At 48.3% G+C, this 20,932-nt stretch overlaps 1 protein-coding gene across 1 annotated transcript; it reads left to right on the plus strand.

Moving 5' to 3' along the window:
- Positions 1–11,769: 11,769 nt before the first annotated feature.
- LOC139764437 (uncharacterized) lies at positions 11,770–14,937 on the plus strand. The gene is made up of 2 exons (XM_071690990.1): positions 11,770–13,409; positions 13,846–14,937. Exon 1 carries the CDS (start codon positions 11,989–11,991, stop codon positions 13,207–13,209), a length of 1,221 nt encoding a protein of 406 aa, XP_071547091.1. The 5' UTR covers positions 11,770–11,988; the 3' UTR covers positions 13,210–13,409; positions 13,846–14,937.
- Positions 14,938–20,932: the final 5,995 nt, after the last annotated feature.

The following is a 20,932-nucleotide window of genomic DNA, read 5'->3' on the forward strand; positions in this document are numbered from 1 at the left end:
ACGGTGGCTCGCATCCAGATCCTCCCGGCCGCAACGATCGTCAGGCGCAGGTCACAACCACGACCGCGTCCCTCGCCGTCCAGGTCAGGTCAACGGGAGGTCATGCGGTAAGGTCCCTAGGGGGTGTTTGACGTGTGTGTGTGTGTGTGTGTGTGTGTGTGTGTGTGTGTGTGTGTGTGTGATCGTCCGGGTGGAGGTCGCTCGTGATGACAGAGATACACACCGGTAATTTTTTTTTTTTTTTTTCCCCAAAAGAAGGAACAGAGAAGGGGGCCAGGTGAGGATATTCCCTCAAAGGCCCAGTCCTCTGTTCTTAACGCTACTTTGCTAATGCGGGAAATGGCGAATAGTTTGAAAGAAAAAGAAATATATATATATATATATATATATATATATATATATATATATATATATATATATATATATATATATTCTGTTTCCCATTTTAGAAAGTTAAAACGCAAACGCGGGAGGACAGCGACAAATATATATATATATATATATATATATATATATATATATATATATATATATATATATATATATATATATATATATACACGTTGGGAAATCTTAAGCCCTGCACTTCTCATCATCAGACAAGTGGTAGGAAGGGCTTCATCCTGCAGTGGTCGCCAGCCAGGGGAGGTCGTCCTCCTACAGTAGTCGTCAGCCAGAGGAGGTCGTCCTCCTGTCGCAGTTCTGAGCGTGGCGATGGCCGGCCTCAGGCGGACAAGGTGTCCTGACTCCGGGAGAGTCGACCTCGGCCTGTGAGAGCTCTGTAGTGCCTGGGAGAGTCGTGCTGGGCCTACGATTGTAGTACTCTCCCTTGGGGAGAGAGAGAGTGAGTCCTCAGCCTAGAGAGAGGAGGAGGAGGGGAGGGTAATGAAGGGGAGGAGGGGCGGCGCGAGACCCCAGGTCTAGGCTAGGTGGCTGCAAGGCTCACACAGTGCGATTGGTTCCTGATGAGTTGGGTCAAAGGCGTACAGTAATGCAGGAGTAGCGTGTGTTGTGGGTAAGGGGCGGCTGCACGGTGTTGTTGGCGGGGAGAGGCCTAGGTAGTTATTGTGTGGTGGTCAGTTGTGGTGTGTGTTGGGGAGGGGGAATAGGGTAGGGGTTAATTAGTGGGAGGGGACCCTGAAGGGGATGTTCGGTGTGGTTGTGGGGGGGCATGGCTGTGGTTGATGGTAGTGGTGATCGTCAGGCCTGTGGGGCTACTGTTGACTGTGGGGCAGGGTTGTGGATTTGCTGCTGGCTTTAGGGCAGGGTTGTGGATTTGCTGTTGGCTGTGTGGGCAGGGTTGTGATGTTGCTGTTGGCTGTGGGGCTACTGTTGACTGTGGGGCAGGGTTGTGGATTTGCTGCTGGCTTTAGGGCAGGGTTGTGGATTTGCTGTTGGCTGTGTGGGCAGGGTTGTGATGTTGCTGTTGGCTGTGGGGCTACTGTTGGATGTGGAACAGGGTTGTGGGTTTACTATTGGCTCTGGGGCAGGGTTGTAATATTACTGTTGGCTGTTGAACAAGGCTGATGTATTACTGTTGGCTGTTGAACAAGGCTTGGGTATTACTGTTGGCTGTTGAACAAGGCTTGGGTATTACTGTTGACTCCCCTCAGCAAATGTGTTCATCTGTGGCCAATAATGTGATAGGAGACACAGAGGGAGGGAAAAAAGTAGAAGTAAATACTCCCTGTTCTAATGAGTTAATTAAGGACATAAATAAGTGTCATTAAAGAGTAACTTCCCCTTTCCCTCCACCCACACCGCCTACCTCCCCATGATATCCCTTTTCCCCAAGTGATCAGGACATTTCAGATGTGGATAATGAGGTAGACATAGATAAGCTGTAGCCATACGAAGCAAGCGGGTGGAACGGCAGCTTAGCGGAGCGAGGCGACAGCTTGAGCGGCCACATGAGTAGGAGTGGGACATCAGCTTGAGACGGTCGACGAAAAGGTCGACAGGGTCGATCCGAGGTATACCGGTGAAGGTCGATTGCTCACTCACCTCCCCTCCTTACTCTCCCTTCTCCTTCTGCCCCCCCCCCCCCCTGACATATCCCTCCCTCGCTCTCCAGTCATATGTCACGTCACTTGACTTCCAATACCCCCCCCCCCCCCCCCCGACCTCCCATAACCTCGCCTACACTCGAACGACCTCGTTTGATTTTTCTTTTTCTTGTACTTAACCTAGTCTGACCTTATCTCATTTCCATACCGAACACGTCTTTTGCTTAACTTCCTTTAACCTCGCTTGACCTTGCTTAACCTCCCTTAACCTCGTCTGACCTTGCTTAACCTCCGTTAACCTCGCCTTACCTTGCTTAACTTCCCTTAACCTCGCCTGACCTTGCTTAACCTCCCTTAACCTCCCTTAACCTCGCCTGACCTTCCTTAACCTCCCTTAACCTCGCCTGACCTTGCTTCACATGAACCTCACCTCCTTTTCCGACTTATGAACAGTGATGGTTCTCTTTTCCCTCTTACGCGGATATTACTCCGGTTTCTGATCCTGGGGGTCTGACTTGCTTGCGCCCGTCCCCTCCTCCCCCACCTACCATGAACTAGACAGACCCACGTAACTCTCAGCAAGCCACCACGTCACATGATTACAGTGTAGGGTCGCTGGCAACTCAAAGGAGGATGACCCGTTGTCTTATTTGTTTTTCTCCTTCCGCCGCTAAGCTTCGGAAAACACCTCCCCCTCCCCCCTTTTTCTCACGGTTCTCCTAACACCTACAACCTGATCCCCCCCCCCCTCTCTCTCTCTCTCTCTCTCTCTCTCTCTCTCTCTCTCTCTCTCTCTCTCTCTCTGAAAAGGCAAATATGTATTCTTCATCTTCTTCACTCCTTCCCTACCTAGTGACACACCCTCCTGCCCCTCTTTCTCTGAAAGGGCAGTTTATGTATTCCTCTTCTTCACTCCTTCCCTACCTAGTGACACACCCTCCTGCCCCTCTTTCTCTGAAAAGGCAGTTTATGTATTCCTCTTCTTCACTCCTTCCCTACCTAGTGACACCCCACCTGCCCCTCTTTCTGTGAAAAGGCAGTTTATGTATTCCTCTTCTTCTCTCCCTAGTGCTATTTTCTTTATCGCATAAATCTACGCCGCACTGAGGGACTTGTGTCCGTAATTGAAGCCTTCAACATTTAGAAAAAAAAGAAGAAAAAAAAAGACGTCATTTTGGTCATATTTTTTCAGTCCACCTTCGGTAATGTTATTGTTGTCGCGAGAGCGAAAGAAAAGAAACGAGAAAGTATTTTTGATGAAGAGGATTGTGAAGTCATGGGGGTGTTTGTGGCTCCCATGTGTGTGTGTGTGTGTGTGTGTGTGTGTGTGTGTGTCTCCCTCGTGGCTCCGGGAACTGTCGGGCATTAGAGCGAAGCCGAAAAAAGGCAAGAATTATCCGCAGGTGGCGCTGAGGGCGGGAGGAGCTCTGCATAATGTGGCCCGGTGGCTGGTGGGCAGTTGTAGGGGCTCCCTGGACGTCAAATGTGGCCATGCTGAGGTCTTCTGCATCACTTACCACACACACACACACACACACACTCACACACACACACACACACACACTCACACACACACACACACTGAGGCTCGGTGTTTTCAAGTGATGTACGTAAATACTTCCCTCCTCTCTGCACTTCGAGTCGCTGGATCCCTCTGGAAGAACTCCCCACTTCGCCTCACTCCTGGAAACACCCGCCGCGCGCCGTCGACGACGAATTAGGAGGAGGAGGTGGAGAAGGAGGAGGAGGAGGAGGAGGAGGAGGAGGAGGCCTCCGCCGCTACCCGCGTCCTCTTTATATGTGGTGTGGGTGTTGGCGGTGTGGGGGGCAAAGAAGACCCGGTGTGTGTCGAGGTGATCACATCACGAGCTTAGGGCTTCCCTCTGGTGACGTGTGACGCCGGCTTGGGTCACCACACGAGCGGGAAGGACTCCCGGGGAAACAAGAGAGAGAGAGAGAGAGAGAGAGAGAGAGAGAGAGAGAGAGAGAGAGAGAGAGAGACGGACGAGAGAGGTGTGGGTGGCGGCGGCGGTGTTTGGTCCCGACATATGCTCAAGTCTCCCGAAGTCGGCTGAGGTCTTCAGCCATCCCGCCCCCCCCCAAAAAAAAAAGGGAGGGGGAGGGACATGGATCTCCCGCATTGTGGCCCCCACCTCAAGAGTTCACAAAGCAGACGCCATCACACTCGCTTATCGACGTTCTGTTACCAATATTGATTCAAAATCTTGCACTCGCAGATCCTCTGTAGACCTAATGCCTCATCTGGATTCCATTTCATCTTGCTGATCAGAACGTAAGCACTTTTAGTAATTTTTGCAGCATATTTTTGACTGCTTTAGGGGATGAATGTAGTGACGTTTGCAAATGTGAGGTAGCAGCTGTGCACACGGGCCGTCCAGCTGGCCTGAGGGTCCTGGAATTGTATGGTGTCGTCCTTTCCACAAACCATCAATCAGTTCTTGGTGGTTTCTGACCTCTGCATTGGCACCCTCGACTCATACGTAGGCATATTCACAGGTCCTCATTAAGGCATGATGTCTAGATGGTGATCTTCGTCCAGTCTTTCCAGGAAGATCGTCTGGAACTGGGAAGAACCCTTGCATTTTCAGGGCCGAAGATGGTCCAGTAGAATCTCCCGCTTCCAGGATCCTCCCTCAGTTTTGCTTGTCTGGAACTGTGTGGAGCTGTGGGTGTCTGTCTGTCTTGGTCTCGTGCTTGGGCCACCAGAGGCCAGCAACACTCTCGTAAGTCGCAGGTGTTCCAGAAACACTGTCAGCATTCGGTGTTCCAGAGATACTGTCAACATTCGGTGTTCCAACGATACTGTCAGCTGCTGGCGTTCCAGCGATACTGTCAGCTGATGGCGTTCCAGCGATACTGTCATCTGGTGGCGTTCCAGCGACACTGTCAGCTGATGGCGTTCCAGCGATACTGTCATCTGGTGGCGTTCCAGCGACACTTACCCCGTCAGTCACCGGCGTTCCATCACGAACCAAACTTTTCCTTCCTCGCAAGCGAAACGTCAGCAGTCTCCCTGGCCAGTGTCAGACGGTGTCAGCTCGGCGGCGCAGTTCGCTGACCGTTTAGCGTCGTGTTTCTCCGCTGTCGGGGGCCATTGTCGCGCGTCAGCCACGCTCATCCATGTGAGCGTGGACGCAGAAGGATGACGCAAGTCACAAAAGGGAGGGAAGGGGGGCGTGCGTCTTCATGTGTCAGACCCCAGTGGCTGGAGAATGTATAACATGACGCGTTTCAAAAGTCACTTCGTTACGCAAGCTTTGCGGTCGCTCCTTTGCCGTACCAGCGGCTGACGTCATGGACGTGATCCGGAGAGAAAAGGAAAAGAAAAGAAAATGGAAGAATGTGGAAAAATTGGGGGGAGAAAAAAAGAAGAAATAATGATAATTTCAGGTTACCTCATTGTGAACGAAAGGTTTGCAAGGTTTGGTCACACTGACCTCCGGGAAGACTCAGCTTAGTCAGTACTTAAGAGAAGTGTTCTAGTGTGTGTGTCTGTGTGTGTTATGACATGGACGATGATGTCATTTCCTGTAGACAAACGTTTTACCTAATATGCCCCATGATGATGATGGATCAGACACACGTCCTTTCGAACGTTTGTACGGGAAGAGTTGAACGTTTGTACTTGCAGGGATGGGATGAGTTGGACGTTTGTACTTGCAGGGACGGGATGAGTTGAACGTTTGTACTTGCAGGGACGGGAAGAGGAACCTTGTGAGTCCCTTGGGCCTCTCGTCTCCCCACTATGTCAATGTATTGTCGGACACCCGTGGGCCCACGAGGGCCCCTTACCTGTCCCCCTCCTGTGCTGGGGTACTGTACCCGCCATATGTTCTGTATTGGCCAGGCACTACGTACCAATGCTTTGTATCGATCATATAAATTCAAAATTGCTTTTCATATGAAATCTAAAACTCTCCCTCATGGAACCACCTGCATCACTCTGTAAACCATGTACTTGTATGTGTTGTGCGTTGATTTACACAAAAGTGGCGTTCGTTTACATAGAAGTGGCGTTCGTTTACACAAAGGTGCCGTTCGTTTGCACAAAAGGGCCGTTCGTTTACACCATAGGGCCGTTCATTTACACAAAAGTGCCGTTCATTTACATAGAAGTGCTGTTCGTTTACACAAAAGTGCCGATCACTTACACAAAAGTGCCGTCCATTTACACCGTAGGGCCGTTCGTTTACACCATAGGGCCGTTCGTTTACACAAAAGTGCCGTTCATTTACACAAAAGTGCCGTTCGTTTACATAGAAGTGCTGTTCGTTTACACAAGTGCCGTTGATTTACACAAAAGTGCCGTTAATGGCGATAGAATCAAGATACAGCTATTTTTTTTCCCTCTGGTCCCTTTTCTAATGGGACAGGGACGACCCCTTAAGTCCCTGAGCCCACTCGGGCCCACCCATCACCCTCCCACGTCGACGTAGTGTCCCCCTCCCCCATTTCCCTCCTGTTCTCTCTATACTTGTTTCCACCTAACCCTTGGCCATGTACCCTTCACCCATCACTGCATTACTGGACGAATAAGTTTGCTCCGACCTCTATATACTTCCCTATTTGACTCAGATTCATAAGCCAGTTGTTTTCTTATTATACTTTTTTTTTTTATTAACACTCGCGTTTGACAGCCCAGTAGTATTGAGTTCCATGTCGGCTAAAGGCATCCATTCAAATGATGCTCTCGGAGGTGGAATCCCACAACAGTTCCACTTGAATTCCTTTTGCCACTAGTGTTTGGCACATCTGTATCGGGTCTCAGTGAATTGAATGTTACATTCTGATCTCAGGGTTTTTTTTTTGAGGGCAAAGTACTGAGGATGATCCGAGGAGATTGAGCTGGCTGTCAGAGACGATGGTTTCTGGTAGCTGGAGAGCGGTGAAGATGGCGAAGAATTCACTTCGTGAGGAAGATGACTCGTTGCTCCTTTTAACATCCTCTAGTGACTTGGTTTAGAGAAGGGTCGGTATGGATCATGCTCTTAATGTTGTTTCCAATCTGGGAACTTTGTATTATGTTAAAAAAAAAAAAACACTGGTTCTTGGCAGTGTGATGAAGGAGAGGACATGGGAATAGCCCAAGTGAGGATGTTATCTACTGGAGGACAGACAGGACGTGCCCAGATAACACAAGACCTGATGGTGTCTGACGAGGTTATCTGCTAGAGGACAGTACATGGGAGAGGCAGGTAACACAAGAGCTGATGGTCTATGACGAGTTAATCGGCTGGAGGAGAGTGCATGGGAAATCCCAGCAGATAACACAAGACCTGATGGTCTTATAACAAGAAACCTGATGGTCTTAGAACAAGGATATCTGCTGGAGGACACTTCATAGTGTCCTTAATCACATAATTCGTATAAGTGGATCCTGAGGGAGGAAGCAAAGTATATGTACACAAGTCTCTTATGTCGGGTATAGTGGGTTCTGTGGCCTATACTTGGCTGTTATTTGGATCCACTTGGATTCCACTCGTACCAAATTGTCGTTCATGTACGTATATGATTTATTTAACATCTGACATGTAATTAACATAGGCAACACCTTACTAGGGTCATGGGTCGTTACCGTGCCAGGGTGCTCTTTAAGGAGACAGTGGTCATCTACGTTTGGTTTTGACGTGTTTCCCCAATCGGCTGTTAACGTCGTGAACCAGTGAACCAGCGTCTTTAGGGTCGTTTAAGGAACTTGCTGTTCACTTTCACTACGACGACCACCACCACCCAAGTACTACCCTCCCAGACGACCACCACACACACACACACACACACCACCACCACCCTATCACAAATGATGTTTTAATAGTCTTGATGTTGGAGGAGAGAGGGTGGGATTAGCACCTGGGGTGTCCCACCCTTTGCCGAAGGCCCTCCTCCGCCCACGACGCGAGACGCCCGCAAGTCGGCGCCTCAAATGACGTTTTAATCATCGGGGATTAGCACCCGATCCTGTCTTGGGCGAGGAGAGGCATACGTTACTGACGGGAGGAACGGCCGAGTTTGGCTATAGAGTGGTGGTGGTGGTGATGAGGAGGGCTGGAGCGCCACCCTCAGAGATGTGGTGAGGATGGTAGTGAGGGCCTAACGCCCCCAGAGACTGGAGGAAGGTGATGATGAGGGCCTCCACCCCAGAGACTGAGGGAAGGTGATGATGAGGGCCTCCACTCCAGAGACTGAGGGAAGGTGATGGTAAGGGCCTACACCCCAGAGACTGGAAGAAGGTGATCGTGAGGGTCTATACCCCAGAGACTAGAGGGTGGTGATGATGAGGGCCTCCACCCCAGAGACTGAGGGAAGGTGATGGTGAGGGCCTATACCCCAGAGACTGAGGGAAGGTGATGGTGAGGGCCTCCACCCCAGAGACTGAGGGAAGGTGATGGTGAGGGCCTATACCCCAGAGACTGAGGGAAGGTGATGGTGAGGGCCTATACCCCAGAGACTAGAGGGTGGTGATGATGAGGGCCTCCACCACAGAGACTGAGGGAAGGTGATGGTGAGGGCCTATACCCCAGAGACTGAGGGAAGGTGATGGTGAGGGCCTCCGCCCCAGAGACTGAGGGAAGGTGATGGTGAGGGCCTACACCCCAGAGACTGAGGGAAGGTGATGGTGAGGGCCTCCGCCCCAGAGACTGAGGGAAGGTGATGGTGAGGGCCTACACCCCAGAGACTGAGGGAAGGTGATGGTGAGGGCCTGTACCCCAGAGACTGAGGGAAGGTGATGGTGAGGGCCTCCACCCCAGAGACTGAGGGAAGTTGATGGTGAGGGCCTCCACCCCAGAGACTGAGGGAAGGTGATGGTGAGGGCCTCCACCCCAGAGACTGAGGGAAGGTGATGGTGAGGGCCTACACCCCAGAGATTGGGTGATGATGGTAGAGAGGACCTCTACCCAAGTGACTGCGATGTACGGGGGAGGAACACCTTCCCTTCCACAGGAGCACCATGGCGTCCTTACCTGCAGTAGGCTCAGGCTCCAGGGAGAGGATCTAGGGCTCTCCCAGACTCCAGAACAGGGTGGTTAGAGCAATCTGGGCTCCGGGGAAAGGACCCAGGGCAGGCAGGGCTTCGGGGGAAGGACCCAGGGCAAGCTGGGCTCCCGGGTGGGGATTAGGGCAACCTGGTCTCCGGGGCGAGGATCAGGGAAGGCAGGGCTCCGGGTCCGGGAGTGAAGGTAGATCGTGTTCCAGTCTGGGGGATGAGGGGGAGGTTGGATTCGGGAAGGTTAGACTGCTCCGGGGCGGGGTGAGGGGCGGATCAGGCTCCGGGGCGGGGCGGGGCGAGGCGAGATTAGGTCGGGTTCCGGGGCTGAGGTGCAACAGAGACGTAAGAAATAACATAATATATATATATATATATATATATATATATATATATATATATATATATATATATATATATATATTTTTTTTTTTTTTTTTTTTTTATACTTTGTCACTGTCTCCCGCGTTTGCGAGGTAGCGCAAGGAAACAGACGAAAGAAATGGCCCCCCCCCCCCATACACATGTACATACACACGTCCACACACGCAAATATACATACCTACACAGCTTTCCATGGTTTACCCCAGACGCTTCACATGCCTTGATTCAATCCACTGACAGCACGTCAACCCCTGTATACCACATCGCTCCAATTCACTCTATTCCTTGCCCTCCTTTCACCCTCCTGCATGTTCAGGCCCCGATCACACAAAATCTTTTTCACTCCATCTTTCCACCTCCAATTTGGTCTCCCTCTTCTCCTCGTTCCCTCCACCTCCGACACATATATCCTCTTGGTCAATCTTTCCTCACTCATTCTCTCCATGTGCCCAAACCATTTCAAAACACCCTCTTCTGCTCTCTCAACCACGCTCTTTTTATTTCCACACATCTCTCTTACCCTTACGTTACTTACTCGATCAAACCACCTCACACCACACATTGTCCTCAAACATCTCATTTCCAGCACATCCATCCTCCTGCGCACAACTCTATCCATAGCCCACGCCTCGCAACCATACAACATTGTTGGAACCACCATTCCCTCAAACATACCCATTTTTGCTTTCCGAGATAATGTTCTCGACTTCCACACATTTTTCAAGGCTCCCAAAATTTTCGCCCCCTCCCCCACCCTATGATCCACTTCCGCTTCCATGGTTCCATCCGCTGCCAGATCCACTCCCAGATATCTAAAACACTTCACTTCCTCCAGTTTTTCTCCATTCAAACTCACCTCCCAATTGACTTGACCCTCAACCCTACTGTACCTAATAACCTTGCTCTTATTCACATTTACTCTTAACTTTCTTCTTCCACACACTTTACCAAACTCAGTCACCAGCTTCTGCAGTTTCTCACATGAATCAGCCACCAGCGCTGTATCATCAGCGAACAACAACTGACTCACTTCCCAAGCTCTCTCATCCCCAACAGACTTCATACTTGCCCCTCTTTCCAGGACTCTTGCATTTACCTCCCTAACAACCCCATCCATAAACAAATTAAACAACCATGGAGACATCACACACCCCTGTCGCAAACCTACATTCACTGAGAACCAATCACTTTCCTCTCTTCCTACACGTACACATGCCTTACATCCTCGATAAAAACTTTTCACTGCTTCTAACAACTTGCCTCCCACACCATATATTCTTAATACCTTCCACAGAGCATCTCTATCAACTCTATCATATGCCTTCTCCAGATCCATAAATGCTACATACAAATCCATTTGCTTTTCTAAGTATTTCTCACATACATTCTTCAAAGCAAACACCTGATCCACACATCCTCTACCACTTCTGAAACCGCACTGCTCTTCCCCAATCTGATGCTCTGTACATGCCTTCACCCTCTCAATCAATACCCTCCCATATAATTTACCAGGAATACTCAACAAACTTATACCTCTGTAGTTTGAGCACTCACTCTTATCCCCTTTGCCTTTGTATATATATATATATATATATATATATATATATATATATATATATATATATATATATATATATTCAAAATCAACTTCTATCACCTAAGGACGATAGGGCATGTGTTATATACCTTTGCCCTCACAAAACATATAATACGTAGAGTACATACAATAAACATACAAAATACCTGTAATAAATCTAACACCCTTTGGAAACCCGACTAATATATGCCCCTCCCCTCAACCAGGTGGGTCTAGCGGACTAGGCAGACCACCGTGCCGCATCGACTCCCCCCAGAAGATCGTCTTGGCGTCGAAGGGCAACGCTGAATTAAATCGCACACTGCCGTACGTTGAGAGGGGGGGTGTATGTCTGTGTGTGTGTGTGTGTGTGGTTTCCAGCGGACCGGCCCCCCCCTTTGTCCGGTAATCCGGCTGGCCAGACGTGACAGCTCGTGGGAGAGGTGTGAAAATACCTTTCTTCGCTATTTTCACGTGGAAAGAAAAGGTATTTGTCGACAGCTGAGTTGAAGTTGCCAATTGTGGTATTTACACTTATTTTTTATATCATTTCTGATGAGCATTTTCTTCTTTAACCCCAGACGTGATGATAGGAGGTAAAAGACTGATTGTATCGTCATTGAATATTATTTTGCATTTGTTATATTTTGGTATTTTTTTATGTGATATTGTTGTGTGCAAATATTTGATGGAAATTGGCAAGTTCCATTACTGTCGGGGAGACTCCGCCTTAAAATTTCTGTTGGCCAGTGAGACAGCGGCTTATTGATGGGGTGGGGCTTAACAGATTGCCGTCCTTTGATTGGCCCTCGCGCGAAGGAGTGGGAGGAGTTTACCGATGTAAAATCCGAGGCGGACAGGTAAAGGGCATCAGTTCCCTGAAGACCGTAGGAGGGTAGTGTGTTGCTCTGCCTCAGACGAAGAAAAATGGTAATCGCTTAAGACTGCGCTTCATCCTCGTTCCTTCGTCTCGATACTTTTGTTTGTGGTTTTTTTTTTCTCTCTCTCTCTCTGTAACAATGGTGAACGTCGGTTGTGGGAATATACAGAGTAGCAGCAACAGGATGGACCACACGCCCTTGAAGCACTCCTTCTCCATCAGTTCCCTTCTGTCGGAGGCCGTGCTCAACGCCGTTCCCGAAGGCGCGAGGGAACAGCCGAGGAAGGAGGACGACCTCTGCCTCCAGGATTTCGACATGACGGCGGCGGTGGAGGAGGACGAGGAGGAGGAGGACATCGACGTGACGGGCGCGGCCAGTCCCTCACCAGGGGTCATGTCCGACTCCGAAGTCGAGGAGCAGCAGGACAAGGAAGAGGAGAAGGGAGGAGAGAAGAAAGAGGGGGAGGAGGAGGAGGAAGGAGGAGACCAGAAGAAGAAGAAGCACGAGAAGCCTCACTTCAGCTACAACGCCCTGATCATGATGGCCATCAGGTCCTCGCCGGAGAAGCGGCTGACGCTGAGCGGCATCTACGAGTTCATCATGAAGAACTTCCCCTACTACCGGGAGAACAAGCAGGGCTGGCAGAACTCCATCCGCCACAACCTGAGCCTGAACAAGTGCTTCGTCAAGGTGCCCCGCCACTACGACGACCCCGGCAAGGGCAACTACTGGATGCTCGACCCCTCGTCGGAGGAGGTCTTCATCGGCAGCACCACGGGCAAGCTCCGCCGCCGCTCGACCGCGGCCTCGCGGAACCGCCTTGCTGCCTTCAAGCAGTCGCTCCTCAGCCGCTTCGGGTGCTACCCCCCCCTGAGCCTGGCGCCCTACGCCGCGGCCGCCGCCGCCGCGGGTCTCGGCGGCCCGCTGGGTTCGCTCCCAGGGGCGCTCTCGAGCGGCCTGGCTTCCACCACACTCTACCAGCAGGCGTCTGCCGCGGCCGCGGCGGCAGCACTCTACCGCGGTTACCCACCGACCTATTACCCTGGGATGCTGCCCACCGCCCACCTCAGCCCGGCTGGACCGCCTGCGGGGCCCCCGACGCCCGCCAGCCTACCCAAGCCCACCACTCTCAGCCCACCTCCCCAGCAGCCGCCCACCTCCTTCAGCGTGGATCACTTGTTGTCCGACGCCCACCCCAGCAGCACCCCGCCCAGAAACCCGCTGGTGGGCCTGGCAAATCTGCCGTCCCCCGCCCACTACGACGTCTACAGGAGCTCCCTGCTGGCCCAGATGGGCGAGGCTGGGCGGCGCCACGCCCTCCACCGCCCGGTCACTGTGGTCGGCGGTAGACCCAGCTAACTCCCTCCCCCCTTCCGTCTCCAAACCTCCATCCACCCTCTGCCTCGCCCGGGCGGCCAGCTCCGTGGGCACGCCCAGGGCGGCGCCCCACACACACCCCCCCGTCCACCCGCCGCCCACACCACGCCCACAGTCTTACCACCACCGTCCACACCTGAACCCAACGCTCCGCTCGCACCGGGATATTCTAAGAAGAAAAGGTAATTACAATTGATTACAGTCATTAAGTGCACGCCAATTATAGCCATTAAGTGCACCCCAATTGATTCTAGTCATTAAGTGCACACCAGTTTATTATATAGTCATTAAGTGCACACCAATTTATAATAGTCATTAAGTGAACACCAATTTATTATAGTGCACACCAATTAATTATAGCCATTAAATACACCAATTTATTATAGTAAGTGCACACCAATTAATTATAACCATTAAGTGCACCAATTTATCAAAGTGCACACCAATTAATTATAGTCACTAAGTTCACCCCAATTCATTATAGTCATTAAGTGCACGTCAATAATTACTCATTATCATCCATGGTTAATGAAGATGCTTTAGAATCGTGATGACAATAGTCTTGCGGTGGAAAGAAAGCTTCTCTCTCTCTCACCAGTGTGTCTCCTCTCATTCCAGAATCTCCAAGTTCCGGACTTTATTATATATATCGGGAACCTTCCAGTGTGTTGTGTGTGTCTCCTCCATCCATCCACTTCTGGGTCTCCAGTTGTCCCAGTGTCCATCAGTCTCCTGGACGCGTTACCACAAGCGTCTCACGAGAAGTCTCCATGCGATGCGACGCGGTTTCAGAATTCCATTGAAAAAGATTAAAGAAGTTCTCCATCGGTAAAGGCTACAGAATGAGCTGCTCCGCTTCGAAGACTCCGAATGAGCTGTTCCACTTCGAAGCCTCCGAATGAGCTGGTCCACTTCGAAGCCTCCGAATGAGCTGTTCCACTTCGAAGCCTCCGAATGAGCTGTTCCACTTCGAAGCCTCTGAATGAGCTGCTCCACTTCGAAGCCTCCGAATGAGTTGTTCCACTTCGAAGCCTCCGAATGAGCTGCTCCACTTCGAAGCCTCCGAATGAGCTGCTCCACTTCGAAGCCTCCGAATGAGCTGTTCCACTTCGAAGCCTCCGAATGAGCTGCTCTACTTCGAAGCCTCCGAATGAGCTGCTCTACTTCGAAGTCTCGAAATAAGCTGCTCCACTTGGAAGCCTCCGAGGAGGATTCTCTCCAAAAGAAGAAGAAAAAAAAAAAATATCCAGAGGTGAAACCCCCAAAAGCGAATCTCTCTCTTAAGGTCTACCATTTCCAGGAAATTCTCTCTTGTCCCTCCAAACAGGTCCTTTATCTCGCTGGAACGTGATTTTTATCTTTCCAGTGTGTTCATGGTGACAGTCAGTGGGTTTCCTGTTGTCACTCACTTCGAGAGGATCCATCTGCTTGGATGTGTTGAGCACCCAGGCCATCCATCATCCACTCATAATAATAACACGAGTTGATATCACTCGCAGCTAAACATGTCACTCTTCTTCCCCTCCCCTTCCCTCACATCATTAAAAGTAATTAGAACTTATAAATACTTCTTCCCCTTTTAATACTTAATTATATAATTAATCTTAACCTTTTCCCTGTAGTCTTGAAGCCAAAGATATTCATAATTTATTTGTTGGTGATAATTTATTTGTTGTATTTTTGTAATAAAATTTATATATTCTCAAAGGACGTGAGAGTGTATTATTTTGATATATTCCCTCGTCATTCGGAGAGTAGGCCAAGGGTTGTATTATGACGATACAGTTCATACAGTAGTGTATCATTGAAGGGTAATGATACATCGAGTCTTGAATATTCCACATCGAGTCTTGAATATTCCACATCGAGTCTTGAATATTCCACATCGAGTCTTGAATATTCCACATCGAGTCTTGAATATTCCACATCGAGTCTGAATATTCCACACGATATTTGGTCCATTAACAGCCTGTCTTTCCCCCATGAAGTAAATAGAAACTTAGTGGAACTCCCATTTGATATGTTCGTACAAGAAGGGAAAAGAAAAAAAGGTCAAATGAGTCATGAAGGATGGTGTTTTTGGTGACGCTTGACCTTGAAATGGTATCGATAGAGTAAGGCACATGGCCATTGGTTCCAGGGTGGCCCTCAAACGAGGCCATTATGGCCTCCAGACGTGGCCAGATGAGGCGAGGCTGGAACTCTGTGTGTGTGTCTGTATGTGTGTGTGTGTGTGGTTCCCAAGAGTTGGCCACTGAAACCTCAGCTATGGCCACTGTGACTCTTATCTGTATAACCATTGTGGCCATCAAGACACCCCCCCCCCCCCCTCACCCGAGACGTGGCCACCTTACGCTGTTGGGCCCATGAGAGATTTGTGTTAATCCTGCAAATGAAGGAGTCTGATAAGAGATAAGGGAGATAGAGCCTGATACCATGGAGATTAGAGATGGTGAAGACTGATATAGCTGGGAGGTAAAAGAGACTAATAGCGGGAAGGTAAGGTCTAATAGCTGAGAGATAAGGGAGCGTAAAGTCTGATAACTTAGAGATAAGGGAGGGTAAAGTGTGATAACTGAGAGATAAGGGAGGGTAAAGTGTGATAACTGGGAGATAAGGGAAGATGAAGTCTTATTACGGGGAGATAAGGGAAGATGAAGTCTTATTACGGGGAGATAAGGGAAGATGAAGTCTTATTACGGGGAGATAAGGGAAGATGAAGTCTTATTACGGGGAGATAAGGGAAGATGAAGTCTTATTACGGGGAGATAAGGGAAGATGAAGTCTTATTACGGGGAGAGAAGGTGAAGTATGATAGCTGAGAGATAAGGGAGGGTAAAGTCTTGATAGCAGGGAGATAGGGGGGAGGAGTTAAGTCTGATAACAGGGAGATAAGACGAGGTAAACTCTGATAGCGAGAAGATGATAGGTAAGAGGGAGATAACGAAGAGATAGTAGGCCAGGTAGCCATCTATCGACCACCCTCGAGGTGAGGATGAACACATGGTTTGGGTGTAGGTGTTATAATGCCGCGCCCGGGATTCGAACCCATGTGGGCCTGATCCTGTGATGTTGAAGCAAGCAAAGGGGAGATAAGAGTAGATAACTACTTAATCTACCTTAGGAGTAGATAACTATATAATCTGCCTTAGTAATAGATAACTACATTATCTACCTTAGTGATTGCTACGTACATAATCTACCTTAGTAATATGGAACTACATAATCTACCTTAGTAATAGATAACTACATTATCTACCTTCGTAATTTACCATTGATAATATCTGATAATTACATCAGTAAAGGAAAATAGCAATTATAGAATTAACTGATTTGTAATCGATAATTTTATCAAGTTATAACCAGATAACGTTTCATGATATGTCTGATATATGTATATATATATATATATATATATATATATATATATATATATATATATATATATATATATATATATATATATATATATATATATATATATATATATATATATATATATATATATATATATATATATATATATATATATATGACACTACAGTGTTGGGTCTTGATAACTCTTCGGGTTACACACGCCCAAGATCACTTAATTAAGCTTAGGAATTTCTCTTGAGACAAAAGCTTATCAGAGCCTTTTCCATTTTCACTCATTGCCTAAGCTTATAAAGGATTTCCCATATCTAAGCTGATCAAAGCTTTAGTTACTTGTTCTTAAGATGATCAAAGCTTATATGTATTTAAGGTATCAAAGCTTTAACTGAATTATTCAAAGTGCGCTTTAACCCAGGTCATTTAAGCTTACTTCGCCTTATTGAGTCTAATAAAAGTTTGCTTAATCTAAGCTGATCAAAGCTTACATCCCCGTACATAAGCTTATCCAAGTTTACTCTTATCATACCAGAGGGAATGAAAGTTCACCTAATCTAAGCTGATCGAAGCTTACTTCACGTACCTAACTTAATCAGTGCTTGCTTAAATTCATCTAAGCTGTTGAATGCTTCCTTTACCTTGCCTAAGCTAATTAAAGCTTAATTTACCTTATCTGAACTCATCAAAGCTTAACTTATCTTCGATAATCAAAGTCTACCTTGCCTTACCTAAGCTTGTCAAAGCTTATTTCACCCTACGTAAGCTAATCAAAACTTTCTCTACCTTACCTGAATTACTCAGAGCTTACCTTACTCTCCCTAAGCTAATCAAAGCTTACCTTACCCTACCTAAGCTAATCAAAGCTTACCCTCACCTCACCAATCAAAGCTGAAGTAACCTTTACTTCATCTAACTAAAGCTTACACAACCTAACTTATTCTAAACCAAAGCTTAGTTTACTGTACTTAAACTTACTTAGAAGAACGTAGAATATATCTTAGAAATTCAACCCGATTAGGAAAGCATATTGTACTCTTGGCTTGTTTGTTTATACGTTACGAGTATAATATACCAAATGTCTTCATGTCTGTGTACTTGAAATACAGTTTGTGTTTGCCGAAGGAGCCCTATGTCCTCTTTGCACTGCTCCTGACGTGGCCACGGGTCATAATAACTCCCAAGCTAGCTCTCTCTCTCTCTCTCTCTCTCTCTCTCTCTCTCTCTCTCTCTCTCTCTCTCTCTCTCTCTCTCTCTCTCTCTCTCAACAGCTTCTTCTATTCATTTCTGTTTTCTTTGCTTCTTACATTAGCCAGCGCGGCGTGAGTGAGGGAGGCATGACGCAGTCAAAGGTCGTATTGGGGGTTTTAAGTGACACTTGAGAGAGAGAGAGAGAGAGAGAGAGAGAGAGAGAGAGAGAGAGAGAGAGAGAGAGAGAGAGAGAGAGCAGTGCTGTGTGGGTGGTTGTGGACCTGACTCTTAAGAGTTATAGAGGTTGTTGGAGGAGGGAGGGAGAGATGGACCTGACTCTTGAAGGTTGTTGGAGGAGGGAGGAAGGGATGGACCTGACTCTTGAAGGTTGTTGGAGGAGTGAGGGAGGGATGGACCTGACTCTTGAAGGTTGTTGGAGGAGGGAGGGAGAGATGGACCTGACTCTTGAGGGTTGTTGGAGGAGTGAGGGAGGGATGGACCTGACTCTTGAAGGTTGTTGGAGGAGGGAGGGAAGGATGGACCTGACTCTTGAAGGTTGTTGGAGGAGGGAGGGAGGGATGGACCTGACTCTTGAAGGCTGTTGGAGGAGGGAGGGAGGGATGGACCTGACTCTTGAAGGTTGTTAGAGGAGGGAGAGATGAAAGGAGAAAGACTCCCACATTATACCTTTTTTCGAGGGGTAGAAGTAAGTTATTATAACGGTCAATCCTCAAGTCACTGTTCGCTACAGAAAAACTGCAGGATGCAGCAGCAGCAGCCAGAAGCGTGGCGTGGCTTTGGGCTCACGCCATAGGGGTCTGTCACACACCAAGACACCACAGAATAATGGCCAAGATGGTATATGTTAAGGGAAGAGACTCGCGTGGTGTGGCGGTTAACGTTCCTGACCATGACGCATTCACGGGCCGCCGCTCAGGGTCGAGCTCACAGGTTCGAATCCTGGTTACGGCAGTCGGTTCCATACTCCACCCAGCTGTTTATCCCATCCCTTAGGGGTTGATCAATGGAATGGGTACCTGACTCAGTCTAATATATATATATATATATATATATATAGTTTTAATGGGGTGGCCTTGGTTAGGGCCTTAGCTAACTGGCTCCACTCTCGTTGACAGAGAGGCGGAGGAGGAGCCACAGCCACATATGTTCGAGCATCACCCCGTCACTCGGGGTTCCAATCAAACCCTTGGCTGCCCTGTCCCCTGTCCAGCAGCGGCCACGCCACCAGGCCATATGTCTCGGGACGGACATGAAAAGAGGAGATAGCCTGAGGCTGATGTGTGGGTAAACTGCAAGTAATTGCTGGCATCTGACCCACACGCACACACACACACACACACACACACACACACACACACACACACACACACACACACACGAGCGTTCCTAGTCCAGAGGTTCTCGCTGTTGACACCAGCAGGCTAATAGGGCCAGGGTTCAGTGAGTCCCCGGGCAGGACCGTAGCCGACTCACAACCAAACCTCAGCCGTTCATCCTCCCGCCTTTGGAAGACTGGTCGAGGAATTGGTGACGGACGGAGGGTGGAGTGTGTGTCTATGTTTAGTAAAGAGACGACAGGTCGGGCTTGAAAGTTAGGCTTTCTCTCCAAAATATGCCAAAAGTTTACCTGTAGTTTAGGTAAGGTCACTCAAGCTTTGATTCTGTGTTTGGAGAAGGAAAAACGACCCGAAGCTACGTGGATTCTAGGAAACGAAGGAGGGCCCCAGTGTCACCTGATTCTTCTGTGTCATTTTCAAATGTAAAGTTTTATATTTCCTGGAAACTATACATTACGATTATGATACGTAATGGTATTGTATATACGTAAGGGTGTAACATAACTCTGAGGATTATTATCTTTGTACAGGCCAACCCAGGCCTGGTCGTAGTTACACTTGATCAAAAAGGCTTTTACGAATTGCTTTACCTTCATCTAAGGAGTTCAAGTGAATTGCATACAATTGGACCCCATGGCTATGAGGTACGAGATGCTATTGTTGATCATGTGGTGTTCCTCAAGGTGAGGTGTTTGGTCTCGATGTGTTTGTTTGTTTCTTCTACAAGTGTCTGATGAGAGTAAAGTTTCTGATATATATGTAAAGTGTCCGATACGAGTAAAGCTTCTAAGTAAAGTTTCTGATATAAGTAAAGTTAGTGATGTAAGTAAAGTGTCTGGTACGAATAGTTCGATACTAGTAAAGAGTCTGTCTTTCTCAAATTGGTTTTCCATGTTTGGGATTAACCACACATATTTGCCTCCTGTCTTACGCCCTGTGTACTAGGGAGAAGACGTCAGGAAGTGGCGGAGGTATGTGGAGTGTGTGTGTGTGTGTGTGTGTGTGTGTGTGTGTGTGTGTGTGGAGCCTGCTGGGTTAAGGAGGACCCGTTGTAAATAAACTGTTGGCAGAGCCCGGGAAGCTGGTGGTGTTGGAGGAGGAGAAGGAGGAGGAGCTAGGGTTGTGGTGGTGTGGGGTGATGGTGGGAGGAAGGTTAGGGCTGTGGTGGTGTGGGAGACAGTGGGAGGAAATTGGTCTTGGATGATGTGTTAGTGTGGGGTAGGGAGACGTATAGTGTGTGTGTGGGGGGGGGGAGAGTTGGGGTTGTTGGGGTGGGGAGAGCCACGGGCCAAACTAATGGTTGTCGTGGGTGAGTGTGGGAGAAGGTAGGGAGAGGTGGGGGTGATGGGGGAGGGCTGTGGTAGTGGGGGATGACGTCACGAGCATCCCCAGCAGACTACTGGAGTTCGAGCATCAGGACCTGGTGTATATACCAACCAGTCACTGGATGGCGTCAACCTACTCTTTGCCACAGCTCTTCCCGAGTACAAATACTCTCTCTCTCTCTCTCTCTCTCTCTCTCTCTCTCTCTCTCTCTCTCTCTCTCTCTCTCTCTCTCTCTCTCTCTCTGAATGTGTGCGTGGATATGTATGTATGTATGTATGTATTTGTATGTATGTATGTATATATGTATGTATGTACGTATATATGTATGTATGTATGTATGTATGTATGTATGTATGTATGTATATATGTGTGTATGTATGTATGTATGTATGTATGTATGTATGTATGTATGTATGTATGTTTGTATATATGTATGTATGTATATATGTATATATGTATGT

The sequence above is a fragment of the Panulirus ornatus genome, chromosome 50, assembly GCF_036320965.1.
Source record: "Panulirus ornatus isolate Po-2019 chromosome 50, ASM3632096v1, whole genome shotgun sequence".
Classification (NCBI taxonomy): Eukaryota; Metazoa; Arthropoda; class Malacostraca; order Decapoda; family Palinuridae; genus Panulirus; species Panulirus ornatus.